General features: G+C 42.3%; 1 protein-coding gene across 1 annotated transcript in view; it reads left to right on the forward strand.

The window, feature by feature from the left end:
- SPON1 (spondin 1) overlaps positions 1-19221 on the forward strand; it is a 235485-nt gene that overhangs the window by 11368 nt on the left and 204896 nt on the right. The window contains exon 2 of the mRNA XM_045557580.1: positions 8538-8644. Coding sequence (XP_045413536.1) covers positions 8538-8644 — 107 coding nt within the window. The remainder of the gene's footprint in view (positions 1-8537; positions 8645-19221) is intronic.

Below are 19221 nucleotides of genomic sequence, written 5' to 3' on the forward strand. Positions count from 1 at the left end.
CTGGTTTATGGGTAAGGAAACAGAGACCAAGGGAGCTTTATGTAACTTGCCCACAGTTACACATCATAAAAAGAGAGGAATTTTAAACCAGGTCTGTTCGCTACATACGTTATGGGAAAACTGCCCTTACAATTTTAAATATGCATGATCTTTAATTTGAAATGGGAGCTATTTCATGTCTGCCTGGGAATGCTAACGCACTGCCTGAAGAAGGTCACTAGGGCAACAGCATAAGCTGACCCCAGCACACACACGTGCTCACTTTAGGATTATTAGCCCTGTCTTCCTATCTGCCAGCACATCATCACATCATCGGCAAGTCTTCCCTTGGATGATCCTGCATGGGTGGGCTGAATTGTTCTGCCAATTTCTCAGTGAAGCATGTGAGTTGCAGCTCCTCAGAGCTCTGGAAGTTGTGCAAAGAAGGGAGGGAACCACTACGGCTTACTTAATGCCCCAACAGTCTTTATAACCCCATGTTACAAGTTAAGGCACAAGCTGAAGTTCATTGTAGTTGAGCATGCAGCATGAAGACTGGAGCATTTTAGTAACACACAGCGGTGGATGGATGGCAAGGGCTGGCCATGTGATAGAGCTGGGACCTGATTCAGGACCTTCTCATTGAGCTTAGGGTTCTAATTCTGAAACCTAAGAGGTGGCGTTGAGGGGTGGTGTGGAAGTGGATGAGATCCAATGAGGGTAATGGGCATAGAAGATGAATTTGGCAACAGTTCATTAGAGTTTTTGTTAGATGGTTGACACAACAATACTTTAAAGACCAGAAAGCTATTTGGGAGTTATGTGGGGCTGGAGTTTTCATATGGCAGATGTACCCAAGGATGGGGAGAACTCTGCCCTGGTTGGGGATCTGAGGCCAGGCTCTACTATGAGATACAGTCATCATGCAAACCTTGCCACTGAACTTTTAGGGCAAGGCTGTAATTTAGTAAGCACACAACCTCCAGCCTGATCTTCCTAAATCATAAATCTGAATATGACATTCCCTAGCTCAAACCCTTCAGGGTCTTCTCATCACCTCTGGGTGGTGTCTACGCTTCTTAGCAAGGTATTAAAGGCCTTTGACAGTTCTGCCCTTCCCCTTGTCTTCCTTACCTAGCCTTTTATCACCCAGCATGCAGCTTATGAAATACAGAGTTAGTTCGGGTTTCCAGGGCCAAGACTAGCCCATCATGCCTTTCCCTCTACCTGGGATGCTGTTGCTTCTCTTGTCCACTGGACAAACTACTGTTCTTCATGCAACTTGTAACACAAATGCTACTTCCTCCTTGAAGCCTCCTCTAACTCACCCACATGAACTCAGATGTCCCTTCCTCTGGGGTCCCAGAATTCATTGTTAATACCTCTATAACATCCATCACGTGTTATGAAAAAATTCTGTTGTATTTTTTCTCCCAGCTATTGTACTGTGTGCTCCTAGAGGGCAGAAGCCATGTATTTTTTCTCTGTGTCTTCAGGGATGTAGCAACTGGGCTGGCACAGAGCAAGTGCTCAGTAAACAAAAGGATGAGGGGAGGTTGGCATATTATGCAAGGTAACTCATGGGTACTTTGGAGGAGGGACCAGAGCAGGAATGAGCAAACTATGAATTGAAGACAAATGAAACCTTTTTCATTCATTCATTCATTCAACAAGTATTTATTGAGCATTTGCTATATATAAAGAGGTATGCTTGGTGCTAAAGACGCAGTAGAGCTCAAGACAGAATTGATCTCTGGGATTACAGGTTATTAGGGGAGATGGGCATTTAGCAAATAATGTCACAAACACATATTTAATTAAAATTGGGTGAGAGGCATTCAAGAAAAGAGGTGTTAAGTGGTATTGTGTGAAGGTGAGGGGACAGGGAGGTTCCCGCCGAGCACTTTATTTTGAGTGTAGTGAGCTATTAGAAGATTTGGTTCATTATAAGGATTTACCCAAATCTACCTATAAACTGAACTTGTGAGGATTACCCTAAAAACAGTTATCTCCATTGCAATCCTCTGTGTGGTCCTTCATTGGCACCTACTAGAGTTTTTCTTTGGAGGTTCAATCATTGTCCCTGAGGACCAGCTTTTTGAAACACTTCATTAGTTAATCAGCCTGCTGGGCACCATGATTTTTTATCAACATAATCATCATTTTCATCATCTTCTTCATCCCCACCATCACCATCACCATCACCACCACTATCATCACCACCATCACTGTCATCATCATCCTTTACAATTTTTTTTTTTTTTTTTTAGACAGAGTCTCACTTTGTTGCCCAGGCTAGACTAGAATGAGTGCCGTGGCATCAGCCTAGCTCACAGCAACCTCAGGCTCCTTGGCTTAAGCGATCCTACTGCCTCAGCCTCCCGAGTAGCTGGGACTACAGGCATGCGCCACCATGCCCGGCTAATTTTTTCTATCTAGATTTTTAGTTGGCCATATAATTTATTTCTATTTTTAGTAGAGACGGGGGGTCTCGCTCTTGCTCAGGCAGGTCTCGAACTCCTGACCTCGAGCAATCCACCCACCTCACCCTCCCAGAGTGCTAGGATTACAGGCGTGAGCCACCGCGCCTGGCCTCATCCTTTACAATTCTTGAACCCTTTACATGTGACAGACACCGTGATAAATATTTATTTAGTCCACTCTACATTCCTATAAGAAAGGCAATATCATCAACCTATTTTAAAAACTGAGGAAACAGAGAGGTTAAGTAACTTGCCAAAGGTCACATAATTAATAAGAGGTAGCTCTGGGATTCTAATCCTAAATCTTTGCTCTTAACCAGTTCCCTGTATGTCCTCACAGGATGGCTCTGAATGGCCTTCCTTTTTTTTTTTTTTTTAAATCCTTCATAAGCATTTTTCTTGAATTTCTTGGATCTCTTAATGGCCTCTCTCGGGAGGCAGTTGGGAGGAGTCATTAGAGAAAAGATTCTATTATTTACTGCCAAACAGTCATCTTGGGTCATTACTGGGATTCAGAACATGCTGCACATTTGTGCTTTTTAGGAGGAAGTCATATAATGGAGTTCTCTGGAGGAATAGTCGCCTCTTTTCCTTCAAATTACACTGTGTAACAACATCATCACTAGTGATAATTATGGGTTGAAACCCCACACTGAGATCAGCCTCCAGAGCCTCTATCTTGTGTGTTGTCTCTAATAAGGGAGTAAAACCTTAGTTTTCTAGAACCTACAGGAATGCAGCATTCTGAGAAGCTGAGTTTATGATTAGCCCCTTAAGTTACACGGTACAAATGTGCAAAAAGATGGGTATTTATCATTCAGAAACATTTCTTGGCCAGGCATGGTGGCTCATACTTGTAATTGGGAGGCTGAGGCCGGAGAATCACTTAAGGTCAGGAGTTCAAGACCAGCCTGAGCAAGAGTGAGACTCCATATGTATTAAAAAAAAAAAAATAGAATAATTAGCCGGTGTGGTGGTACGTGCCTATAGTCCCAGCTACTTGGAAGGCTGAGACAGGAGAATTGCTTGAGCCCAGGAGTCTGAGGTTACAGTGAGCTATAATCATGCTACTGCATGCTAGCTGAGGTGACAGAGTAAGATCCTGTCTCAAAACAAAGCAAAACAAAACTCAGAAACATTGCTCAGTAATCTTCTTATCAAAATATAACTCACATATGGAAAAGTTCACAAATCACATAGCCTAGTGAATTATCACATGTTAAATATACCCCTGTAACCAGAACCCAGATCAAGAACTAGAACATCCAGAGGCTGGGAAGGGGTAAGGAGGGGGGACGAAAAGAAGTTGATGAATGGATACAAATGTATAGTTTGATAGAAGAAATAAGACCTGGTACTTGATAGATCAGTAGGGTGACTATAGTTTACAATAATCAATTGTACATTTCAAAATAGCTATAATATAATAATTGGAATGTTTCTAGCATGAAGAAAAGGCAAACATTTAAGATGACGATGTTCCGTATAACAATGATGTGATCTTTACAAATTATATGAATGTATTAACACATATACCCCAAAACTATGTACATCTATTATGCATCAATTAAAAAATTGCTTAAGCAAAAAAAAAAAAGAAAGAAATAGAACACAATGAACACTCCAATAACATCCCTTGTGCCCCCTCCAAATTGGACTGCCTCCCTTTCCTACACCTGTGACTACTGTCGTGACCTCTAGCACCGTAGATTGCTTTGTCTCTTTTTGAACTTTATGTAAATATATATGAATGTAACTATACCATTTGTATTCTTTTGTGCCAGACTTCTTTCACTTGGAATTATGTTTGTGAGATTTTCCATGTTATGTGTGGCAGTATTTGTTTGTTCTCCTTACTGCAAGGCATTCAGTTATATGAAGATGCCACAAGCTAGATGTCCATTCTATTGCTGACGGACATTCGAGTGTTTCCAGTTTGGGGCTACTACAAATGTTACCATGAACATTCTTTTAGATGTCTTTTGGTGCACATATGTGTGCATTTCCGTTGATGTAGGGTGGTATTTTTGGTCATAAGGTATGTATATGTTCAGCTTCACTAAAAACTACAAAGAATTTTCCAGCAAAAATTGCTAATTTCACTCCCATTGACAGTGTGTGAAAGTTCCAGTTCACAACATTTGATATTGTTAATTCTTTTACATTTAGTCAATCTGATAGATATGCAGTATTATCTTATTGTAGGTTTAATTTTTATTTCCCTGTTAACTAATGAGGTTGAGAGCTTTTTCATATGTTTGTTGGCCATGGGGCACCTTTTTTTGTGAAGTGTTAGTTCATGCCTTTTGCCTATTTTTTCTATTGGGTTATCTGTCTTTTTTTATTGATCTGAAAGAATTCTTTATGTATTTTGGATAAAAGTCAATTTCTGTTTATATGGTTGCAAATATCTTCTTCCATACTGTGACATGCTTTTTCACTCTTAATGGTGTCTTTTGATGAGCAAAAGTTTGATATCACCCAGTTGATACATCTTCTCCTTTATTGTCAGTGCTTTTTTTATGTCCTGTGTAGGAAATCTTTCCTACTCCAAGGCCATTCATATTTTATCCTATGCTACTTTCAAAAACTTTTTATTTCACTTTCCACATTTAGCTCTACCATCTATGTGGAACTTATTTTGTGTGTGATGTGCAGTAGGGGCCAAGATGCACCTTTTTCCACATGGCTATCCAGTGTCTTAGCACCATTTATTGAAAAGATCATCTTTTTCCCACTGCTCTGCAGAACATCCTGTATCGTAAATCGAGTTTTTATATATTTGTGGAACTTTTCTGGACCCTAAACTTTTCAACTGGCCCATTTTTCTTTCCTTGTGATGGTCCATTGGCTTAATTTCTGTAGCCATGTAAGTCTTGGTCTCTGGTAGGGTAAGCACTCCAGTTTCGGACTACTCCCTCAAGATGGTCTGGAATATTCCTGGCCATTTGCATTTCCTTATAAGTTTTAGAACCAGCTTGTCAATATCACAGAAAGCATGCTGGGATTTTAATTTAGGTTGCACTAAATCTATAGATCAATTTAAGGAGAATTGACATCTTTAACAGTACTGAGTCTACCAGTCCATGAACTAGTGTTTAAGTAAAGTTTGAATAAGTTTAATTGCACATTGGCTCTGTGCTGATGACTGTGCTGAGTTCAGATGTGGTTCCTGCCCTTAATGACTTATAAATGTGTAAACAAACACATAAACACAAAATATAATGTAATGTGACAATCTCATCATTGATAACAATAAGAGTTAAGACTATACACCAAGGCATGATTTTAAGGACCTTACATGTATTACTTCATTTATACCTCACATTGATGTTTTCAGGTAAGTGCTGTTACTATGGCCATTATGTAGATTTTTTTTTAAATCTCAATAGAGTCCAAGAAAAAGAGCACCCAGGTCTTTATGGGGAAGTCAGAGGAAACATACACAAAAGGTGGAAATTTAGCTGATTTCTGAAGAAGTTTGCCAGGAATGGAGGAGGTCGAGCATTTCAGGCATATATATGAGTAGCATGTGAAAAATACTGTAGGGTGAAATAATAGGGCTTTTCAGGAAAGTGCCAGTGGGTGAATCCCAGGACTGACAGGTAGTGCAGCTCGGGAATAGCAATGTGGCTGGTGAGGCTGGAGAGGCAGAGTCCAAGGGCCCTTTGTTCTGTGGAGTTTGAGCTTTATCATGAAGGCAATAGCTGTGCAGTAGGATTGTCTTAGGTTGGGTTCCCCAGAAGCTGATTGTATTCTTTTCCTAGGGCTGCTGTACATATTATTAATACCACAAGTTGGTGGCTTAAAATAATAGAAATATGTTCTCTCATAGTTCTGTAGGCTAAAAGTCTGAATCAAGGCATCCAGCATGGTGTTTCTTTCTGGAAGGCTCTGAGGGAGAGTCTGTTCTGTGCTTCTCTCCCTGCTTCTGGTGGTTGCCAACAATCCTTAGCATTCCTTGGCTTGTACATGCGTCACTCCAGTCCTTGCCCCTGACATCACGTGATGCTCTTCCCCGTATGTCTCTGTGTCTACTCTTCTAAGGACACCAGTCATACTGCATTTAGGGTCCACCTTAATTCAGTACGGCCTCATCTGAACTAATTACATCTGTGGAGACCCCATTTCCAAAGAAGCTCACATTCCCAAATACCAGAGGTTAGAACTTCAACATATCTTTTTGGGGGCACATTTTAACCCATAACACAAAGCCTCAGATGAGGATTTCGATGCAAGTGATTTTTTAAGGAAGTGTTCCTAGGGGAAACCAGTAAGGGAGTGGAGGAAGCAGGACAGGGATGAGGAGCAAGCCCTGCCAGCCTTTGATCCCAGGCAAGTTTCAGATTGATCTTGTAGGGCCATTTTGGAGTGGTCTCCACCTGATACCAGGGAGCTGGACCTTTCATATTAGGCTGAGTAGGCTCCAGTAACCCAAGGACATTCCTCCAGAAAAAAGCCACAGGTGCTGGCCATTGGAGGCCAAGGCACATCAGTGCCAGGGTCACATTAAAGTGGTAAAAAGGTGTTTGAGGAAATCTGGATGAAGTGTCCTTACTCTTTTCTGTTTTGTTCTCTGCTCCCCTTCCCCCAGAATTGTGTATAATGGCCACCCCCATCCTAGAGACCCTTAGACCACCTCGGGCTGTTTGTCTGTCTGACTCTCAGAGATCCCAGTTCTGTCTCTTGATATCATAACCACCATTTTTGCTTGACACTGCTGAGGACCACACTTTTCTTACTCTTTACTTTATTGTTCTTTTTTCCCATTCTTTCTTCCTTACTTTCTATCTGATCTTTTATAGACATCAGTAGCCAATCAGAATGGTCCTTTACTTTTGTGGGATGAACTGGCCAATCACAGCATGACACTTGCAGTCTTTATGTCTTAAAGCTCTTCTCTGTGATACCATCATGTTGGTGGCTCAGGGACTGCTGCTACGTTATCCAAGATGGTGCCTTTATTTTTTGGAATTTTAGGGTGCTTCATTTTCAGAACTAGAACTAGTTTTAGGGTTTGGAAAACTAAATGCCCCTCCCCAACAGGACGTTGTTTATCCCAATCACATACACATTATATGTTAAATGAATTGATTTTTAAAGTTTGAAAATTAATGATTTGTCAATACTTGTGTAAGATCCATATATATTATTCGGTATGTGAAGCCATGGATAGAGTGTTAAACTGGGGAGAGAGGGCCTTCAGTTCTGGCCCTAAGTTAGCCTCTGGATGGTCTTATGACCCTGGGTATGTCTGTCGGCCTCCCTGTGTCTTGCTTTCCTATCTGTGAAATTGGAGAGCTGGATTATAAGATACTTGAGATCCTTGAAGTTCTAATAGTCTATAATTCCATATCTGAAGTCCAGAATCTTAGCATCTTAGCACTTTAATGCAGGCAGTTAATATCTCACTGTGCCTAATTTATAAATTAAACTTTATCATATGTATGCATAGGAAAAACATAGTATATATAGGGTTGGTACTGTCCATGGTTTCAGGCATACGTTGGGGTTCTTGGAACGTATTCCCTGCCGATAAGGGGGAACTACTGTATACTATGTCTGTCCGTGCCTTCCCCTGGCAAAACTTGGGCATAAGCTGACCTAACTGCAAGGGAGGCTGGGAAATGTGGTCTAGCTGAGTTTCCACAAGAAAAAATGAAGTGTATTGGAGAACACACACCAGTCTCTGCCACAAAGACCATCCTTCAGGAGTTTGTGCTGTGAAGAGCTAGATTTTTCTTGGGCCAGTCTAATGGACATGTAATATTAGATAATTGTCAAGATTCGGGTTTCCAACCAGAGACTATCTTTATCCAATTGGCATCTATGGTTGGTTCAAGAATTCCCAAGCAAGAGAGCAGCTCAGGCATTTAGCAGATTCTGAAACCTAAGAAGGAGCTGAGAGTGAAGAGGGAATAGTTCTCTGCTCAATGGGTGAGGCTTTCCCACTGTCTACTGCCTGTCTGACCCACAGGTCTGGGTTATTGATGGAGAACTCAGGTCCATCCCATTTGACAAATGGAAGGCAGGTTCATTCCTATGCTTAAAACCTGCTTTCTTCTCTCTCCACAGTAACACTTTCAGCTGCTCCTCCCTCCTACTTCAGAGGATTCACGTTAATTGCCCTCAAAGAGAACAGAGAGGGTGATAAAGAAGAAGACCATGCTGGGACCTTCCAGGTAAGACCCCACTTGGACATATCCCATGGCCCTCCGTGGCCTGTTTACAGGTGGAAACCAGACAGGTGCAAGCATCTCTGGTGGTGTCCCATGCAGTTCCCTTGACCATTGGCCAGGTGGGACAAGCCCAGTTGAAAGACCCACAATGGAGTGGGCTGCAATGTTGCAAGCCTATCTGAGCAAGGCTGGCCACTAGGCAGGGCTTGCTCCGTCCCAGCAGATCACAGTGTTCTCTGAGCCACAGTGCCGTTTGGCAGCAGGCAGTCCTGCATGGGGAGAGCTCTGGGAGCCCTGGCTCAGCCCAGCTGTGTTCCTTGCACAAGCATTTCGTGACTGGTAACTCTCAAGTATAAACGGAACAAGAGCTCAGGACCGCCAGACTGGCGGGAGTTCAAAGCACAGGAGAAGGACTATTAAGGGAATGTAGAGATTGATTTATGAGGGAAGATTAAAAGAATTAAACATGCTTTGCTTGGCTAAATGAACGGGGCCAAGTTTAAAAGGTGGTAATGGTCTTTAAATGTCAGTCCTTGCAGAGCAACCTCCTCAAGGGGAGACTTCATTTGACTTGGTACAAAAGGGCAGAGTAAGACGAAAGTGGGTCAAGAAAAGAAAGGGAATCTCGAAGGCAAAGGGCCCTGACAGTGAGTCATATTTCACTGTGGAATATTATTCCAAGGGAAGTGGTAAGGAACATCGTCCTCTTTTCAGAGGTTTAAAAAAGGGCCGGCAAGTTGTCAGAACATGTCCCAGAAGGGATCCTAGGAGGAGGCTTGGCCAAATTTGCTGTAACTATTTCTCATCTTGGATTTCCATTGTTCTGAAATTCAGTTTTAGCAGGCATTTGCAAACTAAGAGGGAAAAAAAAACTCAGGAAGAATACTTAACACTCACGGCTGGCTGACGGGCACTCTGGTACAATTTGTGGGTTCCACAGAGGACCCTGCCCCCAAATACCTTCCCCATCCAAAGACATCTTCTAATCCCTTGTGGCCAGGTTGTAATTTTGAATCCTGTGATTAAAAAATTTTTTTCTGTTGTCTGGGATTCTAGGCTTTTGGCATAGTGAGATTTAATTCCATGTTCATTGTAATGTCCTTCTATGGCAAGGAACCTCCTGGCATGTACCTGAAAGAGTGATCCAATAATAATACTAACAACAGCCAATATTTGTCGGGTGCTTACCATGTGCCAGGCACCATGCTAAGTGCTTTACTTTACCTTAGTTTATCTTATGTTAATTTAGTTAGCTTACTTTATTTTTGTTTAATGCTCAAAACAACCCTAGTGCATAGGCACGATTGTCCCCATTTTTAGACTTAGAGTCAGGCCTGATGCGGATATGGCTTCTTTTTTAGTGCTTGTTTTAATCCATTTTGTGCTGCTATCACAGAATACCTCAGACTAAGTAATTTATAAATAATAGAAGCGTATTGGGCTCATAGTTCTGGAGGCTGGGAAGTCCAGCATTAAGGCGCCGGCATCTGGGAGGGGCCTTCTTGCTGTATCATCCCATGGTGGGAGGCAGAAGGGCAAGAAGGTGAGAGCAAGAGGGGGCTGAACTCACTTTTATCTCAAATCTACTCCCATAATCATGATGTAGGCCCCACTTCCCAACACCATTGCACTGGGGATTAAGTTTCCAACACACGAACTTTGGGGGACACATTCAAACCATAGCAGCTCTGTTCTGGTTTAATTCAACAAACTGATAGTCCTCTCTGACTCACTGTGGTTTCTGCTCAGCTTAATGCTTGTCCTTGCAGCTGATTGGTGAATACAGGGCCCTGCTCACAGCGGGCAGCGAGTAAATATTTGCTGAATTAGTGAATGACCAAATGACTCTTTCTGCTAGTGTCCATAACTCAGTCCTGTTTCGGAACTCCTAACTCTTTATGCATTCTTCCTGCTTCCTTCTCTCCGCGCTCCTGACATCCTTTCTCGCTACACGGCAGTGGTTCTCAGAGTGTGATCTCTGGGCCAGCAGCATCAGAGCCACCTGGAAACTTGTTAGAAATGCAAACTCTCAAGCCTGCCCAGACTTACTGAATCAGAAACTCTGAGGGTGGGGGCCCCACAACCTGTGTTTTCACAAGCGTGCAGGGTGGTGGGTCTGATGCACTCTCAGGTTGGAGAACCTCTGTCTCAATGAGACACAGACCAGCCCGTCTAACTCGAGGTCCTCCATCACCACATCAGCACATCCATCTGTTCCCAGCTATCCTCTCATTGGTTCCACCAGCCCTAGAGGGATCAAAGTGGGGTAGAAATACGGAAACACCTAGCATACTATCATTATTAGACAGTTAATACTTAACATTATGCTGTGTGCCAGATACTGTTCTGAGTAGTTTGAGTTTACTGATTTAATCCTCAGAGCAACACGATGAGGTAAGCGTTATTATCCTGTTTTTCACAGATGAGGAGCTTGTGGCACGGAACAATTAAGAAACTTTCCTAAGACTGCCCAGTTCTAAGTGATAAAGCTGGGATTCAAACCCAGGCAGTCTGGCTGCAGGTCCCTGCTGTGACCACCGTGTCCACTGCATCTCAATGTGTACACGTTAAGTGAAAAAATGAGGGCCCGCTATGACTTTTCAATGATAGCAGTCTCTGTGCCAGGCGTTTTATGTGCATTATTTTACTTAATTCTTGTAGCAACCTTGGGAGGTCAGTATTGTTATCCCCATTTTTCAGATGATGAAACTGAGTCTCCAAGAGGTTAAGTAAATTCACATCTCAAGGGTCCAAATGCTGTGCTAGTTTTTTTCTCAAACTTCATCTCCTTACTCCTGCCTTGTCCTGCCCTTGTGCCATGAAAATGCACACTGCACTGGGGTTCCCATGGTTTCAGAAGTCAGAGGGGAAGGAATCCTAGTCCATGGCCCTCAGCTTACCTCTCCTGCTCCTAAGAGATGCAGCCCCCATGCCTGTCCCCTCCAGCTGTAGCATGAAAGTGTTTTCTCTCTGTAGCAAAGCTGTCATCTTTGGAATTGTTCATGTGTTCAGCAGCATTTGCTGAGTGCCCCCTAGGTGCCAGGCATGGAGTTAGGCATTAGGGACACAGTAGTGAGAAAAACAGAGATGAAGCTGTCTTCATCCCTCAAATTGACCTCTGTTGCTGACAGGTGTGGCAGAAAGTCAGCAAGTCATCCGCTGGAACATAAGCAGACAATCAGAAATGACGAATGCCATTGTCATTAATAAAAACATAGTGATTAACAAGTAGTTGGATACAGCTTTGTGTTGTAATACCTTCACTCCAAATATGACAACTTTGAGGACTTAACAACAACCACAAAATTCGAATGTTCTTTTTTTATTGATACATAATATTTCACGTATTTATGGGGTACATGTGATATTGTGTTATGTGTATAGACTGTGTAATGACCAAATCAGGGTATTTATGGTATCCATCAGTTTGAGTATTTATCATTTCCATGTGTTAGGAACAATTCAAGTCCTCTCTTCTAGCTCCTTTGAAATATACAATACATTGTTGTTAACTATAGCATTCAATATTCTTTACATTTTGTTAACCATTACATTTCTGGCTCTAAAGTAACTTTGAGGGTTATTTTGCTTCTAAATGAGTGTGCTCTTACCAGGAGAACACAGACTCACCAAGTGCAAACAATGAAAGCAAACTTTAATGCTGCCTTCATAACTCTTTAGACTTAGTGGGGAGGGCAGGGGGTTTCCTGGCATAGGGGAGAGTGAGGGCTATAGCTCCTGCCACTCCCAAGACAGTTCAAGGAGAAGGGGGTGAGGCCACCTGCTCTGGCTCCATCTGCAGGTTCCAGCATAGCAGCATTGGCACACTGGGGTATCTGTCTCTGGCTGCCAGAGAGGGGAGAGACACAGAATCACTCTTTGTTGAGCTAACTGGGTTAATTCAAAGTACAATAGCAAGAAATCCAGGGGGCTGGACTGCCTGTATAAGAAGAGTAAATCACCAATTCTTAAAAATTGTATTACTAGCTGGGCATCGTGGCATGCACCTGTAGATATTTATTTCCTTAGATATTGGAGTGGCCTCATCTGTTTACTGTAGGAAAATACTGTTGCTCCCTACATGTGACATAGAGTAAAGAGACCTGTATGGAAAGAACTATATTGCAGTATGTGTGCAAATAAGAAAATAATCATTTACAGAAAATAATTTAGAAGGACAGAAAGGACATTGACAGAAATGATACCTTTTGAGCCATCTCTTAGGGTGGTTGAAGTTTGCAACTGGACAAAGAGTGCAGAGGAAGAGTTTGCATGAAGACTATTCTATTCTTGCCTCACACCTCTATTTTAAAACATGCCACATTTTAACGTTTCATTGTATCTTCTTTGACAAGTACATAGAGCCTCACAAGGGCCTAGTATAAGTTTTCTTAAATAAATAAGTGAAGCAGGGGACAAATGACATGCTGTGCCTGCCCCTTCCCTTGAGGAACTCACTTGGTGTGAAATGCCTCTGCAGAGCTGTGATGCTAAAAGAACAGTCAAAAGAATACATTTTATTATAGAAGTGATGTTAATATCTCCTGCTTGACACTTAGTTTTCTTGCTTAAAATCGCCATGTGAAAATTATCTGTAAGAAAAGCAAGAGGCAGCGTGCACTGTGAGTGCCTGGGATGGATGTTGGGTCCGCAGGCTTCCACGGCCCTGGGCTCTGGTGCCTGCTACCAGCAGAGACAAAAGTCATTTTCCTCCTAGCAAGCCCTGAGTCTGGGAACCGGATGCCTTGTTGAGACTGAAGCATCTCTCCTCTTAACAGAGCACACCTGTGTTTTGTGTTAGAAAATACAGAAAAGGATAAAAACAGGGCATGATGAAGAAATAAAAATATGTCATCTTATAATCTAGAGATAATCACTATTAACACTTAGGTGTATTTCCTTCCAGATTATATATTATATATAAAAACAGAATTCTAAATATACAAGTACGTATATAAAATTATATATATGTAACATTTGAACAAAATAATGGAACCATACTATATATAGAGTCTTATATGCTGTTTTATCTTTCATGACATTATGTTATGAGTATATTTCAATGCAATTAAATATTATTCCACATGATTTTTAATCACTTTATAATACTCCATCATACTGTTGAATTATAATATAGTCAAGCATTCTTCTATTATTGGGCAAGATAGATGGAAACTACTTTACCAGGCTCATCGGACCTGGGGAAGGGGCAGCTAGCCAACTCCAGTCCCTCTGGCCTTCCTGTCTCACATATGGGGAGTAAAAAGAAGGTAAGAAACTTTTCTGAAGATCACAGCCCAGAGAATCTGGCCCAATACAATATTGAGATTTAATCTAAGATTACAGTGTTCCTCCTCTTCCCAACACCTTACCACCAGCAGGGCTCCAGTGTGAAAACTGTAGATTACAACTGAGAGAGCTGCAGGGCACACACTCTACCTAAGAAGGAGTTTCTAGGGAAAACCAAAGCCACCAGGGGCCATTAGAAGAAACTGATGCCTCTGACATCTATGACTACAGCACACTTTAAACACAGCGTAACTTGTAGCCAGGTAAACATAAAACCTCACACTAAAGGCCTGTTTACCTCAGTTTCTTTAATGCTATATATTGTGTCTGGCTTTCACCAAAGAATTCCGAGGCGTGCTAAAAGGCAGGAAAAAACACAGGCTGAAGAGACAGAACCAGACTCAGATGTGGCAGAGATTTTGCAGTTATTAGACTGGGAATTTAAAACAACTATGATTAATATGCTAAGGGTCTAATGGAAAAAGTGGACAGCATACAGGAACAGATGGTAATATAAGCAAAGATTTTGAAACTCTAAGATTTTGAAAGAATCAAAAGGAAATATTAGAAACCAAAAGCATTGTAAAAGACATGAATAATACCTTTGATAGACTCTTCAGCAGCCTGGACACAGCCGAGGAAAGAATCAGTGAGCTTGGAGATATGTCAACAGCAATCTTCCAAACTGAAATGCAAACAGAAAAAAGAATGAAAACAAAACAAAACATAATATCCAAGAACTGTGAGAAAATTACAAAAGATGTAACATGCATATAATGGAATACCAGACAAAGAGAGAAAGGAGAAGAAATATTTGAAGATTACAAGAAATAATAAATAAAAAAGGATATTATAGTAAGTGGTTGGTTCATGCTAAGCGATCAATAAATGGTAGCCATTGTAACTACTGCTATCATTATTGTTCTTGTTATTGAGAGATCAAAATACCAGAACTGAATGAAAGATGGCCCTTTAAAGAGGACAGCCTTGGTGGGGGTAGTGGGGGGCTCCTTTCTTGAGATGGGGGAAGGCAGGGAAAATTGGTGAAAACACACAACAATTTGATGGTGAACAAGAAGGAAGGTGTGAGAGTTCACATAGGATGTCCTCCACATGATTCTGACTTTAATAGTAATATCTCCCTTACAGAGGATTATTGAGAAAATTAAATAATGTATAACAGTGGTTTTCAAATTGTAGTAAACACCAGAATCTCTTGGGTGTTTATAATGCACCTCTATGGGCCCCAACCCAGAGAATTTGCTTCTACGCATCCAACGGGGTGAGGAGTTGGGACCGAGGACCCTGCATGTCTTACAGGCACCTCATGCGAATCTGATACCAGGGCGCCAAAGACCACGCAAAAGAAACATATAAGCATGTCGATCAGAGCCTGGCCTGACACATGCTCAAAAAGTATTTTTTAAGGACACAGGTGAGCTGATCTGCAGAGAGGTAAGGGCAGGGCTGAGGCCTGAGGAGATGGGACAGGGCAGGAGGAGGGTGGTGGTGAGCCCATGAGAGGAGGATGGAAGGATTGCCTAGCAACAGGGACATCCAGTTTAGAAAACACCTATTCCTAGGGGGGGCACTTTCAGACTGGATTTATACTAAATAACTTTCTCCATCAGCTCTCCAGACCCTGGTTCCAGGATCCAAGTGGACAGGCAGTGTGGTTTTTCTGCAGCTGGCAAACCTAGCAGGACAGGGAAGATGGGAAGGTACAGGCATCCCCCAAGGGGAGAGAGAACCAGGGTGCTGTTGAAAAAGCTGGCCAGGGGTTTGGGTTGCTAAAGAAGGAAGTCCCTCCAATATCTGACTATCCTACAAAACACCCAAAACGTCCTGGGACCCCACATCTCCTCCTACCACTACCTCATTTCTCTGTCCCCATCAGAGCCAAGCATATCAAGAGAGTTGTCCCTACACATTTTCCCTACTTCTTCACTGTCCATCTGCTTCTCAACCCCCACCAGTCTGGAGGCAGCCCCACTGCTCCACCAAAATGACCCCTGGCAGTTTCTTCAACGGTCTCCACGTTGTCAGTGGACACTACATGGTCTCCTTACACACACCCTGTCAGCACCACAGAGAGGGCTGACCATGCCCCGATTCCCTGTTGTGTCTTTCTGGCTGTGTTTATTTTTTCTTTCTGCCTCTGGCTCTGCCTCTATGTACTTCTCCTCTCTCCCTGACCTCTTAATCTCAGTTTCTCACACTCAGCTGTTTCGTCCCACTGAACTCACAGCTGGAATTGTGGCAGGAGACTTCCCACACAAGGGAGTGCCCCAAACTGTCTTGAGATGGGGCTGGGACTCCAAAGAAGGAAGCACCAATGCTAGGGTGATCAGCCCACAGCATTTATTAGGGGAACTTGCTTACAGAGCACTGCAGCCACCCTGGAGAGGGACCTCGAGGGAAAACGGGTGCTCAGCCTAGGTACGTCTGCAGTGAGGGGGCCAGGGTATGGAGTCTTTATGACGGTTGAAGGGATTTGACTCAGGGCTGGCTGCAGCTTCTTTCAGTGTTTTGGGCAACAGCCTACATACCTTTATCAGTGCCTGGGAATGTTCAAGGCCCCTGTTGGGTTTCAAGTCTGCAGCTGGCTAGGGTCACAGAGCAGTCAAGGCGCTCTGTGATTTTCCATCGGGACACAGAAGTAGAGTGGGGGTGGGGGTGGGGAACTGCAGGACCCCACATCAGCCTATTGATATTGGGGCCAGATAATTCTGTTTTTAAAAAATAAATACTATTGTGTATATTTGAGGTTTATAACATAACGTTATAAGATACGTACGTATAGGTTGAAAAATGGTTACTATAGTGAAGTAGATTAACGTATCCATCATCTCACATACTTCTTTTGTGTGAAAAGAGCAGATAAAATCTACTTATTTAACAAAAATGCCTAATATAATGCAATTTTATTAACTTTAGTCCTCATATTGTACATTAGATCTCTAGATTTATTCATGCTACATATGTGCTATTTTGCATCTTTTGACCTATATCTCTCTACTCCCTCTCTGCCCCCCGCGTTGGTAACCAATGTTTCATTCTCTATCTCTGTATTTGAGCTCTTTCTTTTAGCTCCACATATAAATGAGATCATGCAATATCTTTCTTTCTCTGCCTGGCTGATTTCACTTAGCATAATGTCCTCCAGTTCCCTCTATGTTGTGGCAAATGGCAAGATCTCCTTTTTTAAGGCCGAATAATATTCCATTATGTGTGCATTTTCTCTATCCATGTGTCCATTGATGGACATTTAGGTTGTTTCCCTATCTTGGCTATTGAGAATAATGCTACAGTGAACATGGGTGTGCAAATATCTTTAAGAGGCAGTGATCTCATCTCCTTTGGGTACATACCCAGAAGTGGGATTGCTGGATCATATGGTGGTTTATTTTTAATTTTTTGAGGAACCTCCATACTGTTTTCCAAATGTCTATACAAATCTACATTCCCACCAACAGTGTACAAGGGTTCCCCTTTCTCCACACTCTCATCAACATTTGTTATCTCTTGTCCTTTTGATAATAGCTATCCTTATGGATGTGGGGTGATATCTCATAGTGGTTTTAATTTGCATTTCCCTGATAATTAATGATGTTGAGCACCTTTTCATATACCTGTTGGTCATTTTTATATCTTCTTTGGAAAAATGTCTGTTCAGGTTCTTTGCCCCCCCCCCCCCCCCCCCGCCGCCTTTTTTTAATTGGGCCATTTGTTTTTGTGCTACTGAATTGTAAAAGTTCTTTATAAATCTTGGATATTAACCCCTTATCAGATATGTGGTTTGCAATTATTTTTTTCTAGCTTGTAGGTTGCTTTTTCATTGTGTTGATTGTTTACTGTGCTGTGCAGAAGCTTTTCAATATGATGTAGCCCCATTTACTTATTTTTGTTTTTATAGCTTGAACTTTTGTGTGATATCCAAAAAATTATTACCAAGGCCAATGTCAAGGAGGTTCTCCCTTGTGTTCTGTTCTAGGAGTTTTATGGTTTGGGGGCAGATACTTCTTCGTTGTTGGCAGCTGTCCTGTGCACTGTGGGATGATTAGCAGCATTCCTGGCCTCTACCCACTGCAGGCTGGTAGCAGCCCCTGCCCCTACCAGCTGTAATAACGAAAAATGTCCCTAGACATTGTCAGATGTTCTCTGGGGGACAAAGTCACCCTCACTGAGACCCGCTGCTCTAAACGTTGAGTGCCCCCAAACTCAGTCTTGTGACCTTTTCTGTCCTTTCTCTGCACTATGGCAGACTAGTCCATTCCAATGGCATTGAGTGCCATCTGCAGGGTGATGATTCCCATTCGTGCTTCACTTTAACACTTGTGGCCCATTTTGATGTTCTAGACCCTGGCCTGAGATGGAGGATATATTAAGATGGAGGCTTTTCACGTTAGGCAGCAGGATGTAAATCCCTGTTCTGCGCTTGCTAATAGCGTGACTTTTACCCACTGAGTCTTCATTTCCTTATCTGGAAAATAGAAATAATAAAGAGGTCAAAGCTGTAAAGGTGATTGTTAAAGTCCTTGGCACATAGTAAGTGCTTAAATACTCGTTATTATAACTGTCGTAATTCTTATCTCAATGCCTTTGGGGTGTGCACAAAGGGGTTCTGGAGTTGGGGTCATGTAGTAGAATGGCATAGAGTGTTGAGAGTTCAACTCTATAGCCTGAGAGACCTGGGTTCAAATCCTGGTTCTACAACTCTGCTGTCAGGCATCTCTAAGTCTCAGTTTCTTTTTCCTAGGAAAATGGGAATAATAATAGTACCTACTTCAGTGGGTGAATCAAATAATTCTAGGGAAAGTGATGAACATGATGTCTACCACATTGGTACTAAATAAACATTAGCAATTATTATTAGGGGAACATGAGAGAAGCTGATCTTTATTTAGATCTCAAAGGCTGAGGAAAGGCCAGCCTGGGCAGAGAGGAAAGTATGAACCATGGGTTGGAGGCATGGGAAAGTGTGCTATGATCTGGGAATGGCAAGAAATTCTGGATTTAGTGCAAAAGTTAGAGCATGAGATGAAACTGAAGGACTATGGACTTTATCCTTTTAGCAACTGAAGACAGAAATTGTTTTTTGGGTTTGGCAAGGGGAGAAGGGCACTGGAGAGTTTTAGACTAGGGAACAACATAATGGTTAAATTTTCCTCTTAGGGAGAGAATGCTCATCAGTCTAGAAGAGCTTGGAGGAGGTAAGAACAGAGGCAGGAAGGCTGGTTAGGAGATTGTGACGAGAACCCCAGTGAGAGATGATGAGGTCTTCTGGGCAG

The sequence above is a fragment of the Lemur catta genome, chromosome 7 (assembly GCF_020740605.2).
Source record: "Lemur catta isolate mLemCat1 chromosome 7, mLemCat1.pri, whole genome shotgun sequence".
In the NCBI taxonomy this organism is placed as follows: domain Eukaryota; kingdom Metazoa; phylum Chordata; class Mammalia; order Primates; family Lemuridae; genus Lemur; species Lemur catta.